Source organism: Sinocyclocheilus anshuiensis, unplaced genomic scaffold (assembly GCF_001515605.1).
Source record: "Sinocyclocheilus anshuiensis isolate Anshui unplaced genomic scaffold, SAMN03320099.WGS_v1.1 scaffold42, whole genome shotgun sequence".
Taxonomy (NCBI): Eukaryota; Metazoa; Chordata; class Actinopteri; order Cypriniformes; family Cyprinidae; genus Sinocyclocheilus; species Sinocyclocheilus anshuiensis.
In genome coordinates, this window is record NW_015546057.1 from 695,118 (window position 1) to 718,866 (window position 23,749).

General features: G+C 37.8%; 2 protein-coding genes and 1 pseudogene across 2 annotated transcripts; 2 read left to right on the forward strand and 1 right to left on the reverse strand.

The window, feature by feature from the left end:
* Positions 1-7,036: 7,036 nt before the first annotated feature.
* Positions 7,037-12,685, reverse strand: LOC107699319 (trypsin-like). The gene is made up of 5 exons (XM_016500546.1): positions 12,588-12,685; positions 9,832-9,990; positions 9,277-9,418; positions 7,329-7,595; positions 7,037-7,231 (listed from the first exon to the last, which is right to left on the reverse strand). The coding sequence occupies exons 1-5, from the start codon at positions 12,683-12,685 to the stop codon at positions 7,037-7,039; spliced, it is 861 nt and encodes a 286-aa protein (XP_016356032.1).
* A 4,000-nt stretch (positions 12,686-16,685) lies between these two features.
* On the forward strand, positions 16,686-19,743 carry LOC107699328 (trypsin-3-like). Its single transcript, XM_016500553.1, has 6 exons — positions 16,686-16,761; positions 17,562-17,624; positions 17,796-17,946; positions 18,089-18,230; positions 18,937-19,191; positions 19,338-19,743. The coding sequence occupies exons 2-6, from the start codon at positions 17,573-17,575 to the stop codon at positions 19,494-19,496; spliced, it is 759 nt and encodes a 252-aa protein (XP_016356039.1). The 5' UTR covers positions 16,686-16,761; positions 17,562-17,572; the 3' UTR covers positions 19,497-19,743.
* A 595-nt stretch (positions 19,744-20,338) lies between these two features.
* LOC107699347 (cytidine deaminase-like) lies at positions 20,339-23,738 on the forward strand (annotated as a pseudogene).
* Positions 23,739-23,749: the final 11 nt, after the last annotated feature.

Here is a 23,749-nt window from a genome sequence, read left to right on the forward strand (position 1 = left end):
ACTCTTTCCATCACTCTTACCACTCTTTCAAGAATTTATCTTCCAGAATCTGGCAGTCAGAGATGGGCACAAATACATCAAAAAATATTTAGTTACAAATTACAAATACTTGCTCATCAAATGTATTTTTAATTTAAAATACAAAATACTGGTGTGAGAAATGTATTTAATTAAAATACAAGTAATTTGTAATTTGAAAATACAAAAATACAAACAATATTTACAAGCAATCAAGGGCCGTTAAGTGAGCTGTGGTCAGTAACTTATTGCTCATGCTCTTGCACACACTCCGTAGTAGGCCTAGAATACAAGCCAGCAATGGCCAGTGGGATTCACCGACATCATGTCGACAGATGAGGTTCATTAAAATTACACTCTAATGACAGTTTCCCTTGGATTTCATTCACATAATGGTCTACAGGCTTTCATTTTTTAAGTTTCGTTACATGCTGTTCAGACATTGGCAATAATATTTATTTTAATACTTGAAAAATTTCAGTTTGTCTATAGAAACAAGTAGCTACCTTTTGCCAAGCAAGCTAACGTCACTTGTCAGCTAGCAAGTAAAGTTCTAGAGAAGTCTTTTCTTCTGTCCTCTAATAACATTCAGTGAGCAATATCTGATAGTATATATTTTAATACATACTTAGCCAGTTTGCACTGAGCACCAAAACAGCTTCTTTCATTTTTTTTTCCAGTTGAAAGATGGAACCATGGATGAATAAAAAGGTTAATTTCACCCAAAAATGGAAATTCTGTCATTAATTACTCACCCTTGTGTCGTTTCACAACCGTAAGACCTTCATTCCTCTTCTGAACACAAATGGAGATATTTTAGATGAAATCCGAGAGCTTTCCCTCCATAGGCAGTAATGTAGCTTATACATTTCAAAGCCCAGAACGGTAGGAAAGACATCGTTAAAGTACTCCATGTGACGTAAGTGGCTTAACCTCAACTTTATTAAACAACGCGAGTGCTTTGTTTGCACAATAAAACATAAATTGCAGCTTTATTCATGAAAATATTGATCTGCATTGTGTAATGTTCACGAGAGCATTAATGTGTTTTTGGGGCAACATGTAATGAAAAAAGAAGTGTAATAATGGGAGTAATAATTGACAAGATTTTCATAATAATATATAATATTTCATAGGAATATTGAAATATATTTTATTTCCCTATTCATTTGTTGTGTCTCCCAAAATGTGTAATAAACATGCTTTTAGTCCCGGCGTCCTCATTTGAGGACAATTAAATCAACCTCCTGTTTCATAACAGAAAGTCATATTTTGATTTGAAACCCCATAACATTTTCCTGAGATGTTGCTTTATGACACATAGTTTAAAAATTAGTCCGATTTAAATGATTACAAAATATTATCATATTTCCATAAGAGTGTCACTAAATTAATATCAGACATATTTGAAGACCAAGGAGAGGGAGTGGTAATGGTGAAACATCCAAACATTTGGTATCTCTGAAAAGCCCTGAATGTGCTCTGTACAGGACATCCAGACTTAAAACTGTGGCATGTATAGTCTCAGAGAAATGCACTAAAATATAATGTCCTCATATGAGGATGCAGGGTCTCAGGAGGTTAATGACTAGTAAAAATGCCATGTAGTGTATCCATCAAGCAGCCTACTGAGTGTACAAAATCATTATAAAGTCTTCAAACATAGTTTTTTTCCCACAGATTTTTTAATGTGTGAAACCTTAACCTTGAGACAGACACGAGGATTCAGATTTTAATAATACTGAAAATCAGAATTGCTAAAACAGAAACTTAATATAGGCTATGCTGGACAAAAAAAAGTATAAAGTCCAAAAACGTCTGGGGAGGATATTATTATTATTATTATTATAACTACTTTAGCTTTATTTTCATTTATGTCATGAAAGAAGTTGAACCATGAACTCAGTTGTATATACCAATGAAGAAAAGCCATTATAGTATAAAAACACATATAAAGGACTGAATTATTATTAATACGCATCCTCTTCATTTATTCCAGTTTCTTTTATATGAGCAGTGACGGTTTGCGACAAAGACTTATGTTGAGGCTTATTGATATAGTGGTTTTTCTCAGTCCTGAAATCAATCCTGAAGTACTTAAGTACAGCACATTTTGGATGTCTCTCTTATTATGTAATACACCTGCGTCACCTCGATTGCTCATTTGTAGAGGATCCAAGACCTGAGCTGGGTAAACAGACATATGTGAATTTTACAAATAAATGAACTATGTATGCAACACATTTCATCACCTGTGGTCATATATATATATATCACTGTAGTGAAACTGAGGGTTTATCAGGAGTCAGAAAACCAGCAAATAAGAGACAGGCCAGTGTTTTTACACTTTTAAGAAAACAGTTAAAGGGTTAAGGCACATGATTGTGTAGATTAAATAAGCACTGACTCAGTTTAATAACATTGAGAGCCATCTACATTTTGTAAGACCTCATATTTTAGATGTAGCAAGAGCCCATGTGTTATTTTATTCAGTAATTTTATCCTTATTGCATGCTTTTTCAGTTAAAACCCGACCAAACAGAATAAGATATTAAAACATGCCTGTAAATCACAAGAGAAGGCAATATGGGATGTTTTCCCCCCTCTGTGTATAGGTTTTCATTTTGTAATATCAGAAGCTGGAGTGATGCTGAACTCATACTGGCACAATCTGGATATATGAGCTGAGGGGGTTTGCTTCTCTGTCCAAGATTTCGAGAGCATAATCTTCTGCACCAGGCGCAGTTATAACCTTTCCAGGATTGAGCAGCAGACATTGTCACTCCGCTGCAGAAACGAGCGGGATGAAAGCGAGATGCACTGCTTCTTCCCATCTGCGAATGAGAGGACATTTTGTTCCGTTCTATCTGATCTGAATAGCTGAAATGGGAAACGCACAGAGCCTCGTCTCGGTTTGCTAGAAACCAGCCTGTTTCCTCTGAGAGAGGTCATTTGAATGCTTAGGCTTCAGACAGTTTAATATTGGGAAGAATGATGAAGATGAGCTGAGTGTAGAGTTGCCAACTTCCGAATAGGAAAATATGGGACAATTGTGATACTTTACAGAAAAGTAAGGGACGCTCAAAATATTCATACTGTACCGCATATGTAATTTCTGTGTGTCTGCAGTTAAAGGGTTAGTTCACCCAAAAATTATAATTCTGTCATTAATTACTCACCCTCGTGTCGTTTCAAATGCGTAAGACCTTAAGAAGAACCTGTGTTCATCTTCGGAACACAAATGAAGATATTTTTGATGGAATCTGAGAGCTGTCTGACTCTGCATAGACAGCAACGCAACTGAAATGTTCCCAAGTCCAGAAACGTAGCAAGGACAGATCTGTAAAATAATCCATGGAGACATCAGTGGTTCAACCGCAATTATACGAAGCTACAAGAATACTTTTTGTGCGCAAAATAAAATAAAATAACAACTTTATTCAACAATTCGTCTCCTCCGCATCACCCTGGTGCCATTTTGGAGAATATCCGCTGGACGTAAACAGCGTATGCTGTTCTGTGTCAGCTGTGTCACACGGATACACTGTTTCCGTTCAGATCAAATCACAACGTAGGAAACAGATCCGGCGTTATTCAAAAATAATCACATTTGTTTCACTCAATCTATTTATGTACAATTATTCTAAAAAAAAGTTTCATGTCATACACGCTACTCAAACCATTGACCTGAGTAAATTGTACCACTATAGAATTGTGACTGGATTTGTTTTGTTTCTGAAAATGTTATCATATTGGACTAAAGTTTACTGACTTTACTCATACACCGTATAACAATTTCTCCAAAAATGGGATAATTTTGTACTTTTGAGGGATTTTTCCCCCATATTGTTACATGGCCATATTTGGTGTGCCTGGTCAACAGTGCTGGGAAAACTTACTTTTAAAAGTAATGCATTACAATATTGCGTTATTTTCCAAAAAAGTAGTGTTACTTAGTTACTTTTTATGGTAAGTAATGTATTCCATTATGTTGGCGCTACTTTTTCTCATCTAGACTGGGCTTGCTTGTTTGATTTTATATTAAAAAATGCCTATTTTTGGCAAATGTAAAAGTCCTTTTACACCAAAAGTGTAATGAATTAGCCTCAGATTTAGTCTAGAACTACAGTAACGCCTGTGCACTTATGATTTCTCTCAACTTTGGGACAGGAGAGCTGTCAGTCAATACATGGGAAAACAAAATAACTTATTTAATTACCATTACTGATTTAAAAAGATAACTCAGATATTTTCATGTAAAAGTAATGTGTTGCGTAGTTAGTTGAAAAAAAGTAATCTGATTATTACAAGTAATGCGTTACCCCCAACACTGCTGGTCAAATATGGCAGGCCTACAAAAAAGTCAGGTCAGGAACAAAGAATAGAAGGTTAAAGGTTTAGCATTTAGCATCGGTTCTCCCTGTTGACCCCTTTTAGAACAAAAGTGTGACCCATTTCCACCAGTTGTAAACTTCACTAACCACATGCAGATCTTAAATAACTAAATTACAAACAAACATACAAAATATTTTATGGCACAGATCATAAAATGAATCTTGGTCAGCTTATTTACAACAAGTTCTACTTGTCCTGGCATGTGAAATTAGCTTTGTTCTTTAGTATTTACTTATTTTTGTGTGGCATATTCATTCACAATGGCTTTCCCTGTGGGAACATGCTGTTCTGCGATTTATTTCCCATGAAAGTCTATTCAGAGATCCATCAGATTACTCCGTTTCAGCCAAACATGTTAGCAGCCCTCCTCAAAAATGTCATTATTCCCATATGACCTGTATTGTTGGTTAGTTTAACCTATATGCTTAATGTTACCTATTGTTTTTAATTATGTAAGCAATGAATGATGCCCCAGATACATAAAAGTTATTATAATCAAACTGAACTTTTGGTATGCATTTATATGATACACGCATAAACTGCTGCGAATCATTGTGTGTAGTTCGTGCGGCGATCGTCTTACACGTGGTGTCATGTGCAGGCAGTGAAACCAAAAGCTCCTGGAACTGATGCCACCTTCAGAGAAGAGTAATTACAGACACACCCAGTCCTATTAGATGCGCAAACATCCATTGTTGCAAGAACGGTACAACGTCAAATCTTTTAATGGCTTCCCAGTCACAGCAATTGCACTAAACAAAGGCAACTTTTCTGCATTTAATATCCTTTGGTGAAACCGTTTGGGGTAATTCCCTTGTAAATAAGCAATTTAAATGCATGACATCTAGCTGCTAACTGATATTAAAACGTAGTCTTCACAACATCACTGTTAGACATTTTTGTTAATTTATCATGTATATTAATCACATTACTTAAGAGTTTGTAAGTGTATTGCAGTTTTAAGAGGCCTTCACATTACATTTGTGACCCTGGAGCACAAAACCAGTCTTAAGTCGCTGGGGTATATTTTTAGCAATAGCCAAAAAAACATTGTATGGGTCAAAATTATCGATTTTTCTTTTATGACAAAAATCATTAGGATGTTAAGTAAAGATCATGTTCCATGAAGATATTTTGTAAATTTCCTACCGTAAATATATCAAAACTTAATTTTTGTTTAGTAATATGCATTGCTATAAGAACTTCATTTGGACATCTTTAAAGGCGATTTTGATTTTTTTTCACCCTCAGATTCCAGATTTTCAAACAGTTGTATCTCGGCCAAATATTGTCCTATCCTAACAAAACATACATCAATGGAAAGCTATTTATTCAGCTTTCAGATGATGCATACATCTCAATTTTGAAAAATTGACCCTTATGACTGGTTTTGTGGTCTAGGGTCACATTTTATTGCAAATGCTTTCATTTATGGCTGTTTGATGTTTTCCATTTTAGATGTTTTAGAACGATGTTTTCTATTTTAATATATTTTAAAATGTAATTTTTTTCCAGTGATGCAGAGCATCATTACTCCAGTCTTGAGTGTCACATGATCCTTCAGAATTCATTCTAATACGCTGATTTACTGCTCAAGACAGATTTCCGATTATTATCAGTGTTGAAAACTGTTTAATTTGCAGTTTAGTTACTGCGTAATATTTTTATAGAAACTTTTTATTTTTTTCAGGATACGTCTTAGCATTTACTCTTGTAACTAAATGTGCATATCTTTTCTGTTGCTTTTGATTAATTGAATGTGTCCTCACTAAATAAAAGTATTAATTCTTTTTGACCTTATTGAAAAATCTTTAAAAGGTACTGTCAGTTTTTTTATGAATTTATATTTCATTTTGTATGAAAACTTAATATATAAATACATTTAAATCATATGTTAAAATCCTATTAAAACAAGTTACCATGCCTTTTCCACCGCTTTTCAAATTCCTGTTAGGTAACAACTTCAATATTATGAAAATCATGTTTTAAACTATGATGATATTTTTTTATGAATTTATATTTCATTTTTTATGAAAACTTAATATATAAATATATTTAAATCATATGTTAAAATCCTATTAAAACAATTTACCATGCCTTTTCCACCGCTTTTCAAATTCCTTTTAGGTAACAACTTCAATATTATGAAAATCATGTTTTAAACTATGATGATATAAGCAAGCAGTGAAAAAATTAACAATATAGTTTATACAGTATTGTGAGTAAATGATTTATATACAATACATTTTTGAAAATTAAGGTTGTTCCACAGTTCTGCCTACATTTCCACTACAACAAACCAAAAATATAATTTCAGCTGTTATTTTGTAATTATACAAAAGTATTTAGTATGCATAAATTATTTTATTAGGAAAATGTTTAAAATATAATATTCTATCACTGTCATTTCCACCACAGAATGACGTGGAATGAACCACAGAATCATTTAAGATGTGGTGAAAATATTGACAAAAAAATGAAAGAATTTTCCATGATGTATGTATATTCACTGTTGGACATTGGTAATGGACAAATTATATAATGTGCTGAGAAATAATGTGGTTTGAACAATATTGTTTGCGCATTATATGAATGCAAGTATTGGAGAAAGCACAAGAGAAGTTTAGTCTTTCCTGCTGAAAAGACCGACTGACTTAAGGCATCGTGAATATGGGCTGTATATTGTCTGGTCAATCCACCTGCGGAACCTGGACACGGCTGTATAAACCCCTGGAAACCTAGAATCTCCACAGCCATTTCCCCAAGGGACCAGGCCATAAACACGTCCATCACACACCAGCGGCCCTCCGGAGTCTCCCTGGAACACCAGAACGCCAACATCCTTATAGAGCATTTGAATCATGAGTAATGGAGAATGTCAGCTGGTCATTACCGCTAGTGATTTTCCACTTTACCTTACACGCATCTTTTCCTCCTGTGCTGGACCCAGCGCAGATCATGTTTGCTGTGATGTTTCCACTGAAGGAGTTACTGCTGTTGCACTTGGAGGTGGAGACGATGGGGAGTTTGACCGTACGCAGGGTGAGGGGCGTCAAACCTCCGCTGTGGCTGGTGGAGCCCCATCCAGACACCCGGCACATCCTGCCCGCCAGCAGCCCTGCATTCTGTTTCGGGAGCGGGGCGAAGGACATGTACCTGTTCAGCTCTATGGGCGCACTAAGCTGAAAGAACCCACACACAGAGACAGGCATACAGATCAGAGTCGATATAAAAGCACAGCTTACATCGTATCGAACTCAATATTAACTTACATTGTATAACGAGTAAATAAAAGATTATTGGAGTACATTTAGAAGGAGAATACTATTTCAGTCTTTCTACTTTGTTTAATACAATGTGTTACTTGCTGTTTCATTGTAATCAGTGTTTTAAACGAATTGACTGAATGAACAATTCAGTGACTAATTTCAGACAGAAACTGTAATTTTGAACAAATGTGTTGAATGAATGATTCAATGATTCATTCTCAAAGCATATCGCATACTTTCTTAGTAGGTCCTTCTTTTGATTAAGCACTTCAAAAGTATGTTCTGTATAGTAGAAGTGTGCAGTGTTGAATGAAATCTGGATGTACAGTGCCCTCCACTAATATTGGCACCCTTGGTAAATATGAGCAAAGGAGGCTGTGAAAATAAATGTGTATTGTTTATCCTTCTGATCTTTTTTATTAAAAAAATTCACAAAATTCTAACCTTTCATTGAAGTAAAACAATGGAAAGTGAGGGGGAAATCTCATGATGAAATAAATGTTTTTTACTAGTTCATGTTGGCCACAATTATTGGCATCCAATTATTGCAATGTCCTTTTCCCATGATAACAGCTCTGAGTTTCTTCTATAATGCCTGAAGAGTTTGGAGAACACCTGAAAAGAGATCAGAGACCATTCCTTCATCCAGAGTCTCTCCAGATCCTTCAGATTCACAGCTCCATGTTGGTGCTTCTTCTCTTCAGTTCACCCCAATCATTTTCTGTAGGGTTCAGGTTAGAGGACTGGGATGGCCATGGCAGAAGCTTCATGTTGTGCTCAGAGACACATTTTTGTGTTGTAAATATGAAAGGGAATATACTTCAGATATATTTTGCTCATAAGAATATCTAGGGGTGCCAGTAATTGTGGCCAACATGCATTGGAGAAAAACATTTATTTCATCATGAGATTTTCAGTCAGAGGCATCCAGTCACTTGTCTTATTCCTGAATGAATCAGTGAATTTGAACAAATCAGTTGAATGAATGATTAAATGATTCAAGACTCAGGCTGCATCCAAAATCGCATACTTCCCTATTATATAGTAGGTGAAAAACAGTATACGAGCCAAGTAGTATGTCCAAATTCATCAGTAAGTTGAAACTACCCAGATGACAACACACCGTCATATCATATAGAATGTATTTTTTAATGATCATGAAGTACCTATTAGAGAGTATGTGATTTCAGACGCAGCCTCAGTTAGTGACACGATGTCAAGTTCCAGAAATTCCAGCACTTCTGAAACATAGCTTAGCCAATCAAATTCTCAAGGACTAGAACTAAATGTTATATAATTTAAATACTTGACTCGATGACTGTTAATCAACAGGTTCTGAAAAGTTTCATTATGTAAGGGATAATGTATAGCCAGTCTGTAATATAAATTCCTACTGGATGATCAGGACATAAGGTTTTGAAAATATTTTAATGTATTTATTTATTTTTTCTTTTAACGTTTTTAGCTATGTTGTTTCTTTATATTAGATTGTCATAATTGAAGCCATGAATGCCATGATAATTGACCAGATTGAAGCATCCAATACTTTCTTATTCACTCACTTGAGCGTGGTATAAGCACCAAGGTGCCCTACCTTGATGAGCATAATATCTGCATTATTGGTGCTCCTGTTGTACTGAGGGTGCGGGATAAGTGACAGAGGCTTGGAGTACTGCTCTGTCCCCTCATAAGCACCTAAAGTATAGTCTCCAGCCACCACCGTCATCTGATCCATCCTTAAAGACAAGCAAAAATACACTCAAGACCCTCTGAAAAAACATGGGATGATATTCTAACACCACCATACTTAAGCAACAGTGAAGAAACAGATACTTATATGCTTGATATCTGATTTCTTGTTATACACAGTGACTCTTTTGTAGAGGACATGAGTTGAATAACAGTATTTCTCGCTGTTAGCAGCCTCATCCGTGCCAAGCTGCAGATAAGCCAGCATTCATTAAGCCCCACACGGGGATGACGGGTCAAGGTTAGCGTGCGTCCTGAGTGCCTGTCTGCTTTACTCTGGCTTTCGACTCACCCACAGACTTGGCCATCAAGTCTCCTGCCATACTGTACATCCTGTAAGTCTCATTAACAGCCTGTTAGGCAGAGAATTTATTTAAAGAAAAGGTGAAAAATCACACACCCAATATTGCAATGGGCGGCAGTAAGCACCCAGGATTTATGGACCAGAGATCCGCCACAGAAGTGCTGGCTCTTCGAGCTCTGTAGCGATACAATGTATTTGATTGAATTTGGCGAGGGGGTATATCCGCCAACAATGGCCCCTGAACAAAGTCCAGACCTGGAAAACATTATAAAAAACATTAAAAACATCTCAGAACTCAAGGTGACAGTGAAAGGACAATGAAATAAACCTCTAATCTCAGGATACATAGCCTGATGTTCTAAGGCTTCTTTTTAGTTTTAAAGTTGTTTGTTAATGGTAGTATGCAGCAGTGGTTTATGATTTATGATATTTATGAACATTAAGAATGTTCACGATAAAGAAAAGAAAAAAAAACTTTTAAAATTCTAGTTGTGTCCAGTTTGTATTTATGTTGGTTTGTAACTGACTCTAATGATTCATGAGTTTAAATGTAATGACTCTAATAATGTCATGTGGTATAACTAATAAGTAAAAACTATGAACATATTTCCTTAATATATATGACTGATACATTAAATTTCTCTAATTACAAAAACGTTTTTAAATATAGTTTAGATTTAAATATGACTGTACATCAAATTTTCCCTAATTTCAAAAATGTTTTAAATATATTTTCGATTTACATATGTACCTTAAAATTTCAGATATTTGAAATGTATATAAAGAGTGGAATTTTCTGATATTTTGAGGCTCATGATTTTATATATATATATATATATATACACACACACACACACACACACACACACACACACACACACACACACACACACGATTGTTTCTGTGAATTGTGGGGACTTTCCATAGACTTCTATTACTTTTATGTTGACCAAACAATATTTTTTATCCCCTAACCCAACCCTACCCCTAAACCTAAACCTATCCTAAACCTGTTTGCATTGTTACACTTTCAGATAAACATCATTTACAATTTTTTAAATATTTTTTGTTCCTCATGGGGACTGCAGGTCGGTCCCCACAATGTCAAAAATTTCAGGTTTTACTATCCTTGTGGGGACATTTGTTGGACACACACACACACATTATATGTAACATTAGATTATGCTTTTTAATACCCCCTGTATTAAAATGAAATTTAATTAATGCATTCAGAACATGCTCATCATCACAAAGTTCTATTCATTTCAAGACAAAGTAACGTGCCATTCATCCAAGTACTAAGTAAAAGTAAACACTTAAAACGCTTAAACACTGTAAAAGGCAATACATTGCTTTGTTGCAAAGCTAAGGCTGCAGGCAAAAATAAGTAGTTCAGCTCCTGATATTATTCAGTGTACTTACAGTTGGCTGGGATGAGTTTCAACAGCACCAGAAAGAGCAGCATGACTATGGCTAATGTGAGCGTGAAAAGCAGCACTGAAGGTCAGCAGGACTATATCTACCAAACCCCTCCACATAGGGTGAAGAAATCACATCAACACTGTTCTTCAGGTTTCCATAGTTCTGATTGCAGTATTCAAGGGGTGCTATGAATCAAACAGTGTTTGATTCAACTGAACAAGTTGGGCTTTCAGCAGGGTTGCCCTCCCTGACCTTCTCATAATAACACATAATGTGTTCTCGCTGGATCACCTCAAAGCAATGGACATGTATTAAGACAAGTTAAAACATGTCACAAGTTAAGACAAGCCTTCCCAACTCTGCATGTGATAATTAGTCAGTCCCTTGTTAAAAATGCTAATGTGCTGCTTTTTAATATGAAACCAATCCTAAAGAGCTGAAATAACAATTTTGTAAAGATCCGTTAATACCAAGCTTGATAACTTTAAAGACAACTATTACAATAACTATATTAGTGCTGTTCACAATAACGATAACTGGTGACAATGTTCTGTTTATTATTTGTCATCTACCACTTTAAATCCTCATTCTTTAAAGTCGGGTGGATTCTGACTGGCTCATATTTGATCATTTATCAGCTGGAAAAATATTATTTTGAGAGTGATTCCAACGATACCACTGAGCTGTTATCATTATAGTTCCATTGTGGACTTCACAATTTTCATAGAATTAGAACATAGATTATTAAAACTTTATAGTTTTAATTTGTGTTAAGTTACCATCCTTAGTGTGAATGGCCCTTAGATACAACTGAAATTCTGGAAGCGAAGTTTTCAGTTATAGCTCATTTGATTGTAAAAGTTCATAGTGCCAAGAAGTCCTCAAGCCTGATCCAAAATATGTTATGGTGACATTGTGTTCTAACAAATCAAAAGAGCTTTTCTTAACAAGTTAGTGCTATGCTAAGCTAGCAGGTTAAGCTGTTAGCTTGCTCACCAACGGATAATTAAAAACACAAAGAAAGGGAAATGTTTAATTAATATTAAATTAATTACATTTTTATGCTTAATAAATACACTTGAAGGTGCAGGAAGAATTTGGAAAGAATAAAGGGGAACAGGTTTATGAAAGAACCTCTATCAGGACACAAATTTAAAATCATGATAGAAATCCTATTAGCAGTTATGTTGGTTATCACCTTGGCTAACAATTAGAGCTGCTTAGCAATGCCTAGACGTCACAATCCCTGCCAGTGTTTCCTTGTGGCAGGTGATGAAATCTTGTAAATGGATTGTGTCTGGAGTGGTCTAGATGTTGACCTCAGTGAGATGTTGCCAGGGGGATCCAAGCTGGACTCAGGCACAATATATAGACCTTGTCCTGCAGTTTTGTGGTTCCTCCTTCACTGTTAAAGAGAGGTGGAGGAGGACCTCAACATGGCCGCCACTCCAGAGTCTCCAGCCGTCATGGCCACCATGCCAGAGGCTTCAGCCGTCTTGGAGGCCACTCCAGTGTTTCCGGCTGTCATGTATGTTGCACCTGAAGCAACCATGGCAGTCCCTAGCCGTTTGACTTCCAATTTGGTGGACCCACCACTGATGTCGGTACAGGTGGCCGGCATCCCCAGCCTGGCATCCTCTGCGCTTTCAAGCCTGGTGATCCTCCCTCCGTCTGCTGCGCTGCCTGTGATGGCGGTCACCATCTTGTGTGCGTGGGCCACACAAAGCTCTCCAGCCCCTGAGTCTGCACCGGAGCCCTCTCCGGTCCATGAGTCCGCTCCAGATCCCGCTCAAGTACCAGAGCTCAGTCTTGTGTTGTTGCCAGTCAGTTAACTTTTTGCCTATCCTGTCTCGACCACTGAGGTCACCCTTGAGCTCCTGTCTCGGCCATCTCTGAACCCTCTGCCTGCCCTATCACGGCCACGAAGACGGTCCCTAAATCCTTTGCCAGTCCTGTCATTTCCACAGAGGCCGTTGTTAACCTTTCAGTTCTGTCTGTTACAGTTCCGCCTGCCCCGCCATGGTGGGTTACTGCTCCTCTGTGGTGGACTTCAACTCCATCTGCTCTACCATGGGGTTGTACAGCTCCACCAGTCCTGCCATGGTGGCTTCCAACTCTGCCTGTACCACCGTGGAGGTCTCCAGCCCCACCTGCGCCGCCCTGGTGGTCTTCTATTCCACCGTGGAAATTTCCAGTCCCATCTGCTCTGCTGTGGTGGTCTTCTGCTCCGCCGTGGGGATCTCTGTTCCCGTCTGCTCCGTTGTGAGGATCTTGGGTCCCGTTTGTCCTGCCGGCTTCTTCTGGCCACCTGATCAGCCAGCTCTGCCCTTGTCTCCAGCTTCAGTCTGGTCTTCAGCTCCACCCTGACTACCTGATCCATCCACTTCGCCCTTGTCTCCAGCTTCAATCTGGTCTCCAGCTACACCCTGACTACCTGATCCATCCCAGCCAGCTCTGCCCTTGTCTCCAGCTTCAGTCTGGTCTTCAGCTCCACCCTGACTACCTGATCCATCCGCTCTGCCCTTGTCTCCAGCTTCACTCTGGTCTCCAGCTCCACCCTGACTACCCGATCCATCCGCTCCGCCCTTGTCTCCAGCTTCACTCTGGTCTCCGGCTCCACCCTGACTACCTGATCCATCCGCTCCGCCCTTGTCTCCAGCTTCAATCTGGTCTCCAGCTCCACCCTGACTACCTGATCCATCCGCTCTGCCCTTGTCTCCAGCTTCAATCTGGTCTCCAGCTCCACCCTGACTACCTGATCCATCCGCTCCGCCCTTGCCTCCAGCTCCACCCTGACTACCTGATCCATCCGCTCCGCCCTTGTCTCCAGCTCCACCCTGACTACCTGATCCATCTGCTCTGCCCTTGTCTCCAGCTTCACTCTGGTCTCCAGCTCCACCCTGACTACCTGATCCATCCGCTCCGCCCTTGCCTCCAGCTTCAGTCTGGTCTCCAGCTACACCCTGACTATCTGATCCATCCGCTCCGTCCTTGTCTCCAGCTTCACTCTGGCTACCTGATTCATCCACTCCGCCCTTGTCTCCAGCTTCAGTCTGGTCTCCAGCTCCACCCTGACTATCTGATCCATCCGCTCCGCCCTTGTCTCCAGCTTCACTCTGGTCTCCAGCCCCACCCTGGCCGCTTGATCCGCCGGCTCTGCCCTGGTCTCATGCTCCATCACAGCCTCCAGGCCCTCTTTCTTCCACACCATGTGCCTACCATCCCTCTCCTGTTCCGCCTCTGCTCCACCACCCTCCTGGACTTTTGTTTTGTGTTTCTTGTTTTGGAGAATCTGGAAGCCGCTCCTTAGGAGGGGGGCTATGTCACAATCCCTGCCTTTGTTTTCTGTGTCTGTGTCTTGGACTCTTAGTTTGTAGTTCTGTGTCTTCCTTGTTTTGTTTCCCTGCAGCTCTGTTCCCTTGTTTGTTGCCAAGGACACTCATTGGACCACACCCATCTGCTTGTTAGTTCCCTTGGTTACTCATTAGTTCAGCTCTGTATATACAGCCCAAGTGTTTCTCTTGTGCTTTGTTTGTCATTTGTCTTACTTGCCTATGTTCTTTGTCTTGTTTTACGCATTTCTCTGTTGTTTTCACATTAAACATGCTGCACCTAGATCCTCACCTCTCCTCATCCTTCCCTGTTTGTGACACTTAGCATCTATAGGGGTAAGAAAAAATCATGCGAACACCTGGGAAATAGGCAATATTTCATTATTAAGACATTTTACCACCATTTCCCTTTAAAACAGCTTCCAACCTGAAGGCGTTTGATACAGATACTTTTGAATAGTCTCCAGTTGAATGTTGTCTCTCAGAACATCTACCAGTTGCTTCAGAAATGTTGAAGGAGGGAATCTGCTTCTCGCTCTTTTTCCCCAAAACTCCCTACAGTAGTTTGATAATATTCAAGTCAGGTGATTTGCCTGATCAGGGCATATGTTAAAGTTTGTCTTGGTGCTCCAATTGTCCAGGTTTTATGATTATGACACCATATTTTAGGGATTTTAGCATTGGTGTCCGTGATAACATTTTAGCAGTTGCAGCTCTTTCATGGATGCTGGCTTTGTGAAATTCTCTGTGGTCAGTTTTTGTGGAAACAGGGCCTTTAAAGTGAATATTGAGGTTAGCTGTCACTTTGCTACAGTAGCTTATTTATCCTTCTCAGTGTTCAATTAACCCTATCATTAACTTTCAGTATTCAACCACATTTCCTCTTCTGTTATAAAGTCTTGCCATTCTTTGCATACAGAGTCATAATCGTAAAAACTGTTGTTCCAGTTAAATAAAATAGCAGTAGGGCTGTTAAAGTTACCGATGCTCCTGTAGCCTGCACAAATTATATTAACCCTCATAATAACGGGTGTTCACATCATTTTGTCCAACCCCTGTATCTTTCTATTAATCCTGATGTGAAAATTCATCAAGATTGAAGATTCATTCATTCATAATTTCTTAACTGCTGACTTTTACGTTCCAGTCTAAAGGTGTGGTTACATTTACCGTTGTTCTGGGAATTTTCCAGTCATTTAAATAGGAATCCATACGATCAGGAACTTTGCATGAGGGTGAAATATTTCCCTACGCAGATTTCACAAGTGGTTCAATGTGGTCACGCATATTCGCTGCACTGGCCAACAGAAAGCTGCTTGGGTTGAAAGTGATTTCTGTGTGAGACAAAAGACAATGGACCTTTTTCATCCGCGAACGTTCGCTAATGTGATTGCACCTTAAATGTAAACCCTTGTCCTCTCTGTAGCAACTCCCAAACATTTTCTCCATTCGATTTTATTTAGGATGCAGTACCACACATTTGCCTTCCCTTTGTCCCCCACAAGAGCATTTTGTTTCAGAAATACACACAATATTTCTCTAACTGCCCACATCAAGGGAAAGAGAATCACAATAACATTCTCTGGCTGGACTCCCTGAACAGATTACGAGTTACATACAATAAAGACAATGTAGCACCAATTATAAGAATTTCATTTTTGGTATCTCGTTTGATCTTCAAACAATGAGAGGAGAGAAATTGACATTATTTTTCTAAACAAATCGCACAAGGTTCTATGAGAATACAGATTCATTACATCCAAGGTGGGACTTCAGATAAATGGCAAACTCATCCTTCTAGGTGGAGCTCTCCCCTGAGGATATAGACGTGCGTTTATACAGTCAAGCGATATTGGAAAGACTTTGTTCGCAGCTGCTTTGGTTACCACCACCCTATTGCCCTTTCCACCCAATTTCACTGTCACCCGATATCCTATTCTCTGACAAACCGTTTTGTCAAATGTAAGAGTCTATAGGTATTTGATTTCCCCTTGGAGAGCAGCTCACTGTGTGTGAATCAAAGGCAAGGTCTTAGACATGATAGCTTCAAACAAGAGGAGGCGATCACAGATATTCGGAGCTTTTGGGTCAGCCGAAGTCCTGGCGTGTTATTGTTTTTGTTCCCGCGAATAGTTAGTGTACAAACAAGACCATAAAACCAAAGGGACAGATGTGGTTGCACTATAAAAGCAAACACAATATCACAGCTAAGTTATTGTGGGTGGAAGTTAGTGGAATTTAGCTGCTCAGGATTAAGCTTTCGATGCTCAGGGTGAGTTTTTATGCCGTCCGTTTATGTTTTGGGTAGAAAAAGTAATATATTATATTATCATATATTAAAAAAATAATAATAATAACGTTTTTGAAGTCTTTTATGCATTAGAGGTTTCTTACGCTTCCCAAGACTGTATTTATTTGATCAAAAATAAAGTAAAAACAGTAATATTGTGAAATATTATTACAATTTAAAATGTCTGCTTTCTATTTGAATATATTTTAAAATGTAATTTATTCCCGTGATGCAAAGTTGAATTTTCAGCATCATTACTCCAGTCTTCAGTGTCTTTCAGAAAATCATTCTATGTTGATTTGCTGCTCAAGAAAAATGTATGTTTTTCAGCTGTTTGCAAACAGTTGCACTGCTTCATATTTTTGTGGAAACCTTACTTTCAGTGTGTTGTATTTTTTATTTATTTATTTATTTTTTTACATTATTTCTCAGGATTCTTTGATGAACACATTTATTTGAATATATATATATATATATATATATATATATGTCATATTAACAATTTTAGACATTTTGAAATGACAGTGATTGATTAATGACAATGCCTATTCTTTGCATTTGTTTTTCTTTGAAAGAGAGTTTTATTAATTATTAAAAATACCTAAATCTAAAAAAGAAATAAACCATCTAAAATAAACCTTTTTCGATTTGAATTTTTAATCCAGCAGAGTAACCTGTTGTTGAAAAGCAATGATACATGCATTATGTAAAATGTGCTGTTTTGTCTTTACCACAGCTGTTTGTATTCGTTTCTCGACCTCTAAACCTCCTCTGTGTTTTAGACCCCTCAAACATGAAGAAATGCCTTGAATACACCTTGCTCCTCATCATCTCTTCGCTTCACGGTAAAGTACTGCATTACCTGAGTAACTCACAGTGGCGCCATCTAAAAAATAATGCAGATGTAACAGGAAGTTGCTTTCTGTGCATACATTATTGAAATCCGTTGGCGAGCACAAGCGGCTGGTGTTTTATGTTTATCTAGCACATACGAGGCCTCGCTTTATCATTCACAGGCTCACTGCAGCAGAGAATCATTGGAGGACAGGAGGTTGAGCCCTACTCCATAAAGTACCAGGCCTCTATCCAGTACAACAACTACCATTACTGTGGAGGAACGCTCATACACCGACAGTGGGTGGTTACTGCCGCCCACTGCTGGAGACCGTGAGTATTTCAGTCAGAATTCACCTTTATTGACAAGGAACTGAACACACCAAGCATGCTAGAGTATTTGAGGTAGGCCAAATCTTTACTCTGACTGTACTGATGTGGTAATGTTGGGTTCTGCTGTCTACTCTGTTCGCAGGAGCTATTTAATCAAAGTGGTTTTGAGTGAGCACAACCTCTCCAGTAAAGAGGGTGTTGAGCAGGTGTTCAATGTGTCCAAAGTTCTGGTGAATTACATGTACAGTTACAGGACATTTGATAGTGACATTATGCTCTTGAAAGTAAGTTCATCAAGCATGAAATATATAAATATTGCACACATGTTAATAAGTAGGCCTATATGCTTGTTTATCCTTCCAGGGTCACATATATGGTAACAGCATGTAACAAACTGAACTACTATTTCCTTTCTAGTAAAACATCATTTTTATCATTATTGGAGTATGTTTTACTAGAAAGAAAATATTATTTCAGTAATATAGAAATGAAAATAAAAAATGTTCATAAAATGGCCATAAATAAAGGAGAGAAATTATTTCTTTTCCCAGTTTGTTATATGCATATATATGATAATATCAAGTAACAAACTGAAAAAAAAAAAATGTTAATGGAAAAAAATATTATTACCATTCATTAGTTTTTTTAATTGTAATATTTCACAATATTTTTAGTTTTAATTTATTCTACTGTAATATATTTTAAAATGCAATTTACTCCTGTAATATATTTTAAAATGTGTAATATGTGTAATGTAAAATATTTTACAATTGTATTCCTGTGATCAAAGCTGAATTTTCAGCATCATTACTCCAGTCTCCAGTGACACATGATTCTTTAGAAATCAATCTAATATGCTGATTTGCTGCTCAAGAAACATTTCTGATTATTATCAAAGTTGAATTATCAATAATATATAATATTATCAACATTTAAAAATGCAATTGATAATATTTTTAATTTCCATTCATTGTTGGATTTGTGCATTAGCTGGAAAAGCCTGCAGAGCTCAATGCCAACATTCAGCCGGCTGTGCTGCCAACCTCACTCGCTCCCTTACAAGGGGGCACAGTTTGCACGGTGAGCGGCTGGGGCGTCACTCAGGTCTACAGTTATTACCTGTCCCCCGTCCTGCGTGCTGTGGACGTCCAGATCATCCCTCAGTGTCAATACTACTACTACTACAGAATCACAAACAACATGGTGTGCGCCGGCTCCCCGCTGGGCGGCAAAGACTCCTGCCAGGTGAATCCGAGCAGCAGGGTTTTTATTCTGAAACCCAAAACACAGAGAGGAAAAGAGACGATATGCATACACACTATATTTTTAATTAAGCAAACAGCATCATAGAACACTTAGCACTATGTGATCCTGTGGTTGTTTGGCTGCAGGGCGACTCTGGTGGGCCTCTCATCTGTAATGGTTATTTTGAGGGGATCGTGTCCTGGGGCATCAGTTGTGCCAACAAGCATTTCCCAGGAGTCTACACCAAAGTCCGCAACTACGTCTCTTGGATCAACTGGATAATCGACAATGACAGCACCAGCTAGAATGTTCCTTTTCCAAAGGTTATCGAACTGCCACGCCATAGAAATGACACCAGACGGTCAAAAAGACCCAGTATACTGAGTATGGCAGTCAGTGTCGGTTAGATAAGATAAATACCAGCATTGAAACTTGTTTTATTCTTTTACGTTCTCAAACAAGGATGCTCAATTTATGAATGAAAGAAAGAGCAGAGCAGGTTTTGGATATCACACCGCAAAAAACAAAACAAAAAGATTTTCTTAATATTTTTGTCTTGATTTTACGCCAGTAAAAACATAAATTTAACCACAAATTCTAGTACAAATATCTAAACATTCGTGAATATAGATACATTTACTTGAGAGTTTATATATATACAGTGGGTACGGAAAGTATTCAGACCCCCTTAAATTTTTCACTCTTTGTTATATTGCATTGGCAGATTTTTTTATTTTATTTATTTTTTATCAAAAACTGAAATTTTGATAAATTTTTCAGCAAACAAGACTTAATATCTTAAGTAATTTTGCTTCCTAAGTAGCTGTATCTTTATTGAAGAATGTTTAGATATTTGTACCAGAATTTGTGGTTAAATTGATGCTTGTCCCGGGCGTAAAATCAAATTCCAACAAACTTTAATGGTCATCTTGATTTAAAACCATTTTATTCCATTTTTTTGTATTTCAAGGCAGAAGATTACAAAATAATAAATCAAATATTTCCCCAGCTTATTACTGCTGTTGGCCTATTCATCTCCAGCTGTCTTTTGTGAAAAGGAAATGCTTTTTCATCATTAATCCATTGGGATTGTCACTGTAATATAGTCAGTCACCTTTATACCTCATCCTCCTCACTGTCTCTCAGTGTGGCTAAGGGAAAGGTTGCTGTGTCGACTCTGACTGGAAATTACATAACCTTGCAGCATGACAGAATCACACACATCAAACACAGAATGTCAGGGAGGTGGGAGATCTGGGAAAAGGGGATTGGATGCCGGCTCTGGAAAAACAAAGTCACAGGCAAGTCTGTTGAGCCACAGAAACACAATACACACACGGCAGAGCAACATGGGAGATCAAAAGATGAGACGTGAGCTTAATGGGTTGAATGAACAATTCTCTGGAACGAAAGATTTGATTCGGAAATCCCTCGAGGCCAGGAAATTTGCATACTGCCTCTACAGCAAGTTCCGAGTCGGGGCGGCACTTCTGACACACGACGGGACGGTTTTCACAGGTGAGGCAATGCCTGAAATGCACTGTAAAGGTACCAATATCAGAGAGTTTCAGCAGTCAGTTCCCAGTGCTGGTTGGGTAAGAAACATCAACTGCTGTAACAAGCGTTTACGCACTCAGAACTGAATGATGAATAATGTATGAAGGCTGAACTCTGTGTACTCAATTTGTTGCCACTCTGAGAGCAAAGATGTTGGCAAATTCACATAAAGGCTTGTTAAACCACTACATGGCAACAGAAGGAAGACTAATAGCAGGTAACACCTCTGACACGTAAATGAGACTCAACACACACACTTTATGAGTGCTTATTTCACGGCTCTCAAATCTCGTGAAATTCTGTGGTCAAATATTGCCTGATCTTTGACGTCTTTATTGGCAATGCTGTATTTCAATCCAATCATCCGGGTAACTGAAACTGGTGCTATTTTCACATCTCTAGTATCACACTGACTGCAGATTCTCCCTCTCTTTTCATTCAAACATCTTGCACCTCAACTATCGACTGTAGTAAAAATGCGCTCAGATGACTTCAACATTAATAGGCCATTACTAAAATATTGTTGCAATGTTCATCTTGTTGCTAGACCAATTGTTTTGTATATTTTAATGAATTATTTTCTTAGTGGAAGCTTTAAGATAATATACAAGTAAAATTCTACTTAATGTCATGTCTACGTCTGGGGTTCTGATGATTTTTTTGTGACAATATGGAGCCCCTAAAGTAGGTAGTAAAGGGACATAGAGATGAGAAAAAAATGAGATGAAAGGAAAAATTAAATTTCAAATGCTTTTGAAACGTTTACTAGAGAACGCAAAAGCTTTACAATCCCCTGAGTAACTCTGAGTTTGCTCTTAAAATCTTTAGTAATGTAAACAATAAGAGGTGGATGAAAAAAACAATTTTTGATTGTGAGCAAATGCAAAGTTTCCCAGGGGAACACAAAACTTTTGCATTCGCTCTCTCTCTCTCTCTCTCTCTCTCCATTTGTAAATATGTATTTTAAAACATACAACACACACACACACACACACATATATATACATTTGTTTTGTAAATATATTAATATAAAAAAAATTCTACCAATTTATGCTTTGGCCATGTTTTTTTTAATGTATTTTACAAAATGTAAAAATATATATGTATTAATATTTAAAAATATTATGACCTATGATATACTTTTAAAAGGTTAAAAGTAAATTTATTTTCAATGTCATAACTACTTTTCATTGAGCTTCACTGTTTACAACATATATTTAAAATATACACTAGTCAGCATTTGAAGTGGATCAAAACCTTTAATCAAAGTTGTCTTAAAGGGGTCATATGATGTTGCTAAAAAGAACATTATTTTGTGTATTTGGTGTAATGAAATGTGTTTAAGCTTAACCACTGATTTCTAGTCGTGTCCTCTTTTGGAAGCCCAAACAAAGTATTTTCACTTTCGCAACGAAACACACAGTATCTTCACAGCATGGCGGCGGTGGCAGCAACAATAAAGTTACGCCTTCTTTCTTTGCGTAAACATTTGGGCGGCGGTATGCAAATCTTCCCACACAGTGAAGTAGACACGTGGGGGCGTGTTAGAATGAGGCGTTTTAGGAGGTCTTAACTTTTATAAAGAATATCTCTTTGGGTTTGAGACGTTAGTCTTTGCAACTTTAGGGATCTTATCTATTCACGAACAGCTTGTAACACTCCAAAGAGAAAGGAAAACTTGAAATCGCATCATATGACCCCTTTAAAATCTAAAAGTGTTCTTGCCTTATAGGACAACTTTGATGCCAGCCTACTTTTTTGATCCACTTCAAATGTTGACTACTGTTTTTTGTCTAGAAAAAATACACTTTTTTTTGGCTTAAGGGATAATTTATTAAAATGCACATTATATGTAGCTTATAAACACTGAACAAAACTGGTTTTATGGTATTTAAATGCAATACACAATTTTGTTGGTCTGAACTGGCTGATGCTCTGGTTAACTAACACTTTGATTCCATTAAGTAATGCAGTTGATTATTGCTCTCTCAGTACAACTGACACAGCCTTGAACTGTGGTGAAACAGCACTTACTGTTGTTTAATGACCATACTGTTAGTGACTGCAGCAACACAACAGTGGCACGAGAGAGGACGACGTTTTTATCTTCACACAAAGTAAATAAAAACTTGGCTCCTGACATGACAGGCCCCTTCCAGACCAGCCAATACAAATCGGTACAAAACACATGTACAAGATGTACCTTACATAATATTTGTTATGTGTTCACAGTGTGATGTAACATACTTCGGCAAATCTCATTTAAACGTATTATTATTTCTCTACACCAGGCTGTAATGTAGAAAACTCGTGCTTCAACTTGGGACTCTGTGCTGAGAGAACTGCCATCTCAAAAGCTGTATCAGAGGGCTACCGTGATTTCAAAGCCATTGCTACTGCAAGGTAAAGTTCTACTGTATTCACAGGCCCTCTGGTGGTTGAATTACATTTCTAGCTACCTCCATATTTGGAAATAATAGACTCTCTTAGTATAATACAGCATCAATGTAATGTCTCCTGCTCTTTTAGCGATATGTGTGAGCACTTCATTTCCCCTGTGGTGGCTGCAGGCAATTCATGCGAGAGGAAAGTTTAATTTACCACAGTATTTCATATCAATTAAACAAGCAGCATGTTACAAGCAGCATGTTATATGTTATTTTTGTTTTCACCTATACAGTTTGGTGCAAACTGGGACGTGTATTTGTCAAAACCTGACGGTTCCTATGTGGAGATGACTGTCGAAGAACTGCTGCCTGCATCTTTTGGTCCAGAAGACTTAGAAATGAAGAAAGTGAATATTCGGAACGAGTTTTGAAGCACTGACTCTAGAAAGACTTCGTACCTAGTAGTTTTGGTAGCTTGTAGATAGAAAAAGGTTTATGTGGATTAATGGTGTTGTTTAATGTGTCTTAAGGAATGTCGTATGTAAATATGTAAATTATGTTAAAAAAGATTTGAATTATTATTTTTGAATAAAAACAAAGTCAATGCAGTTATA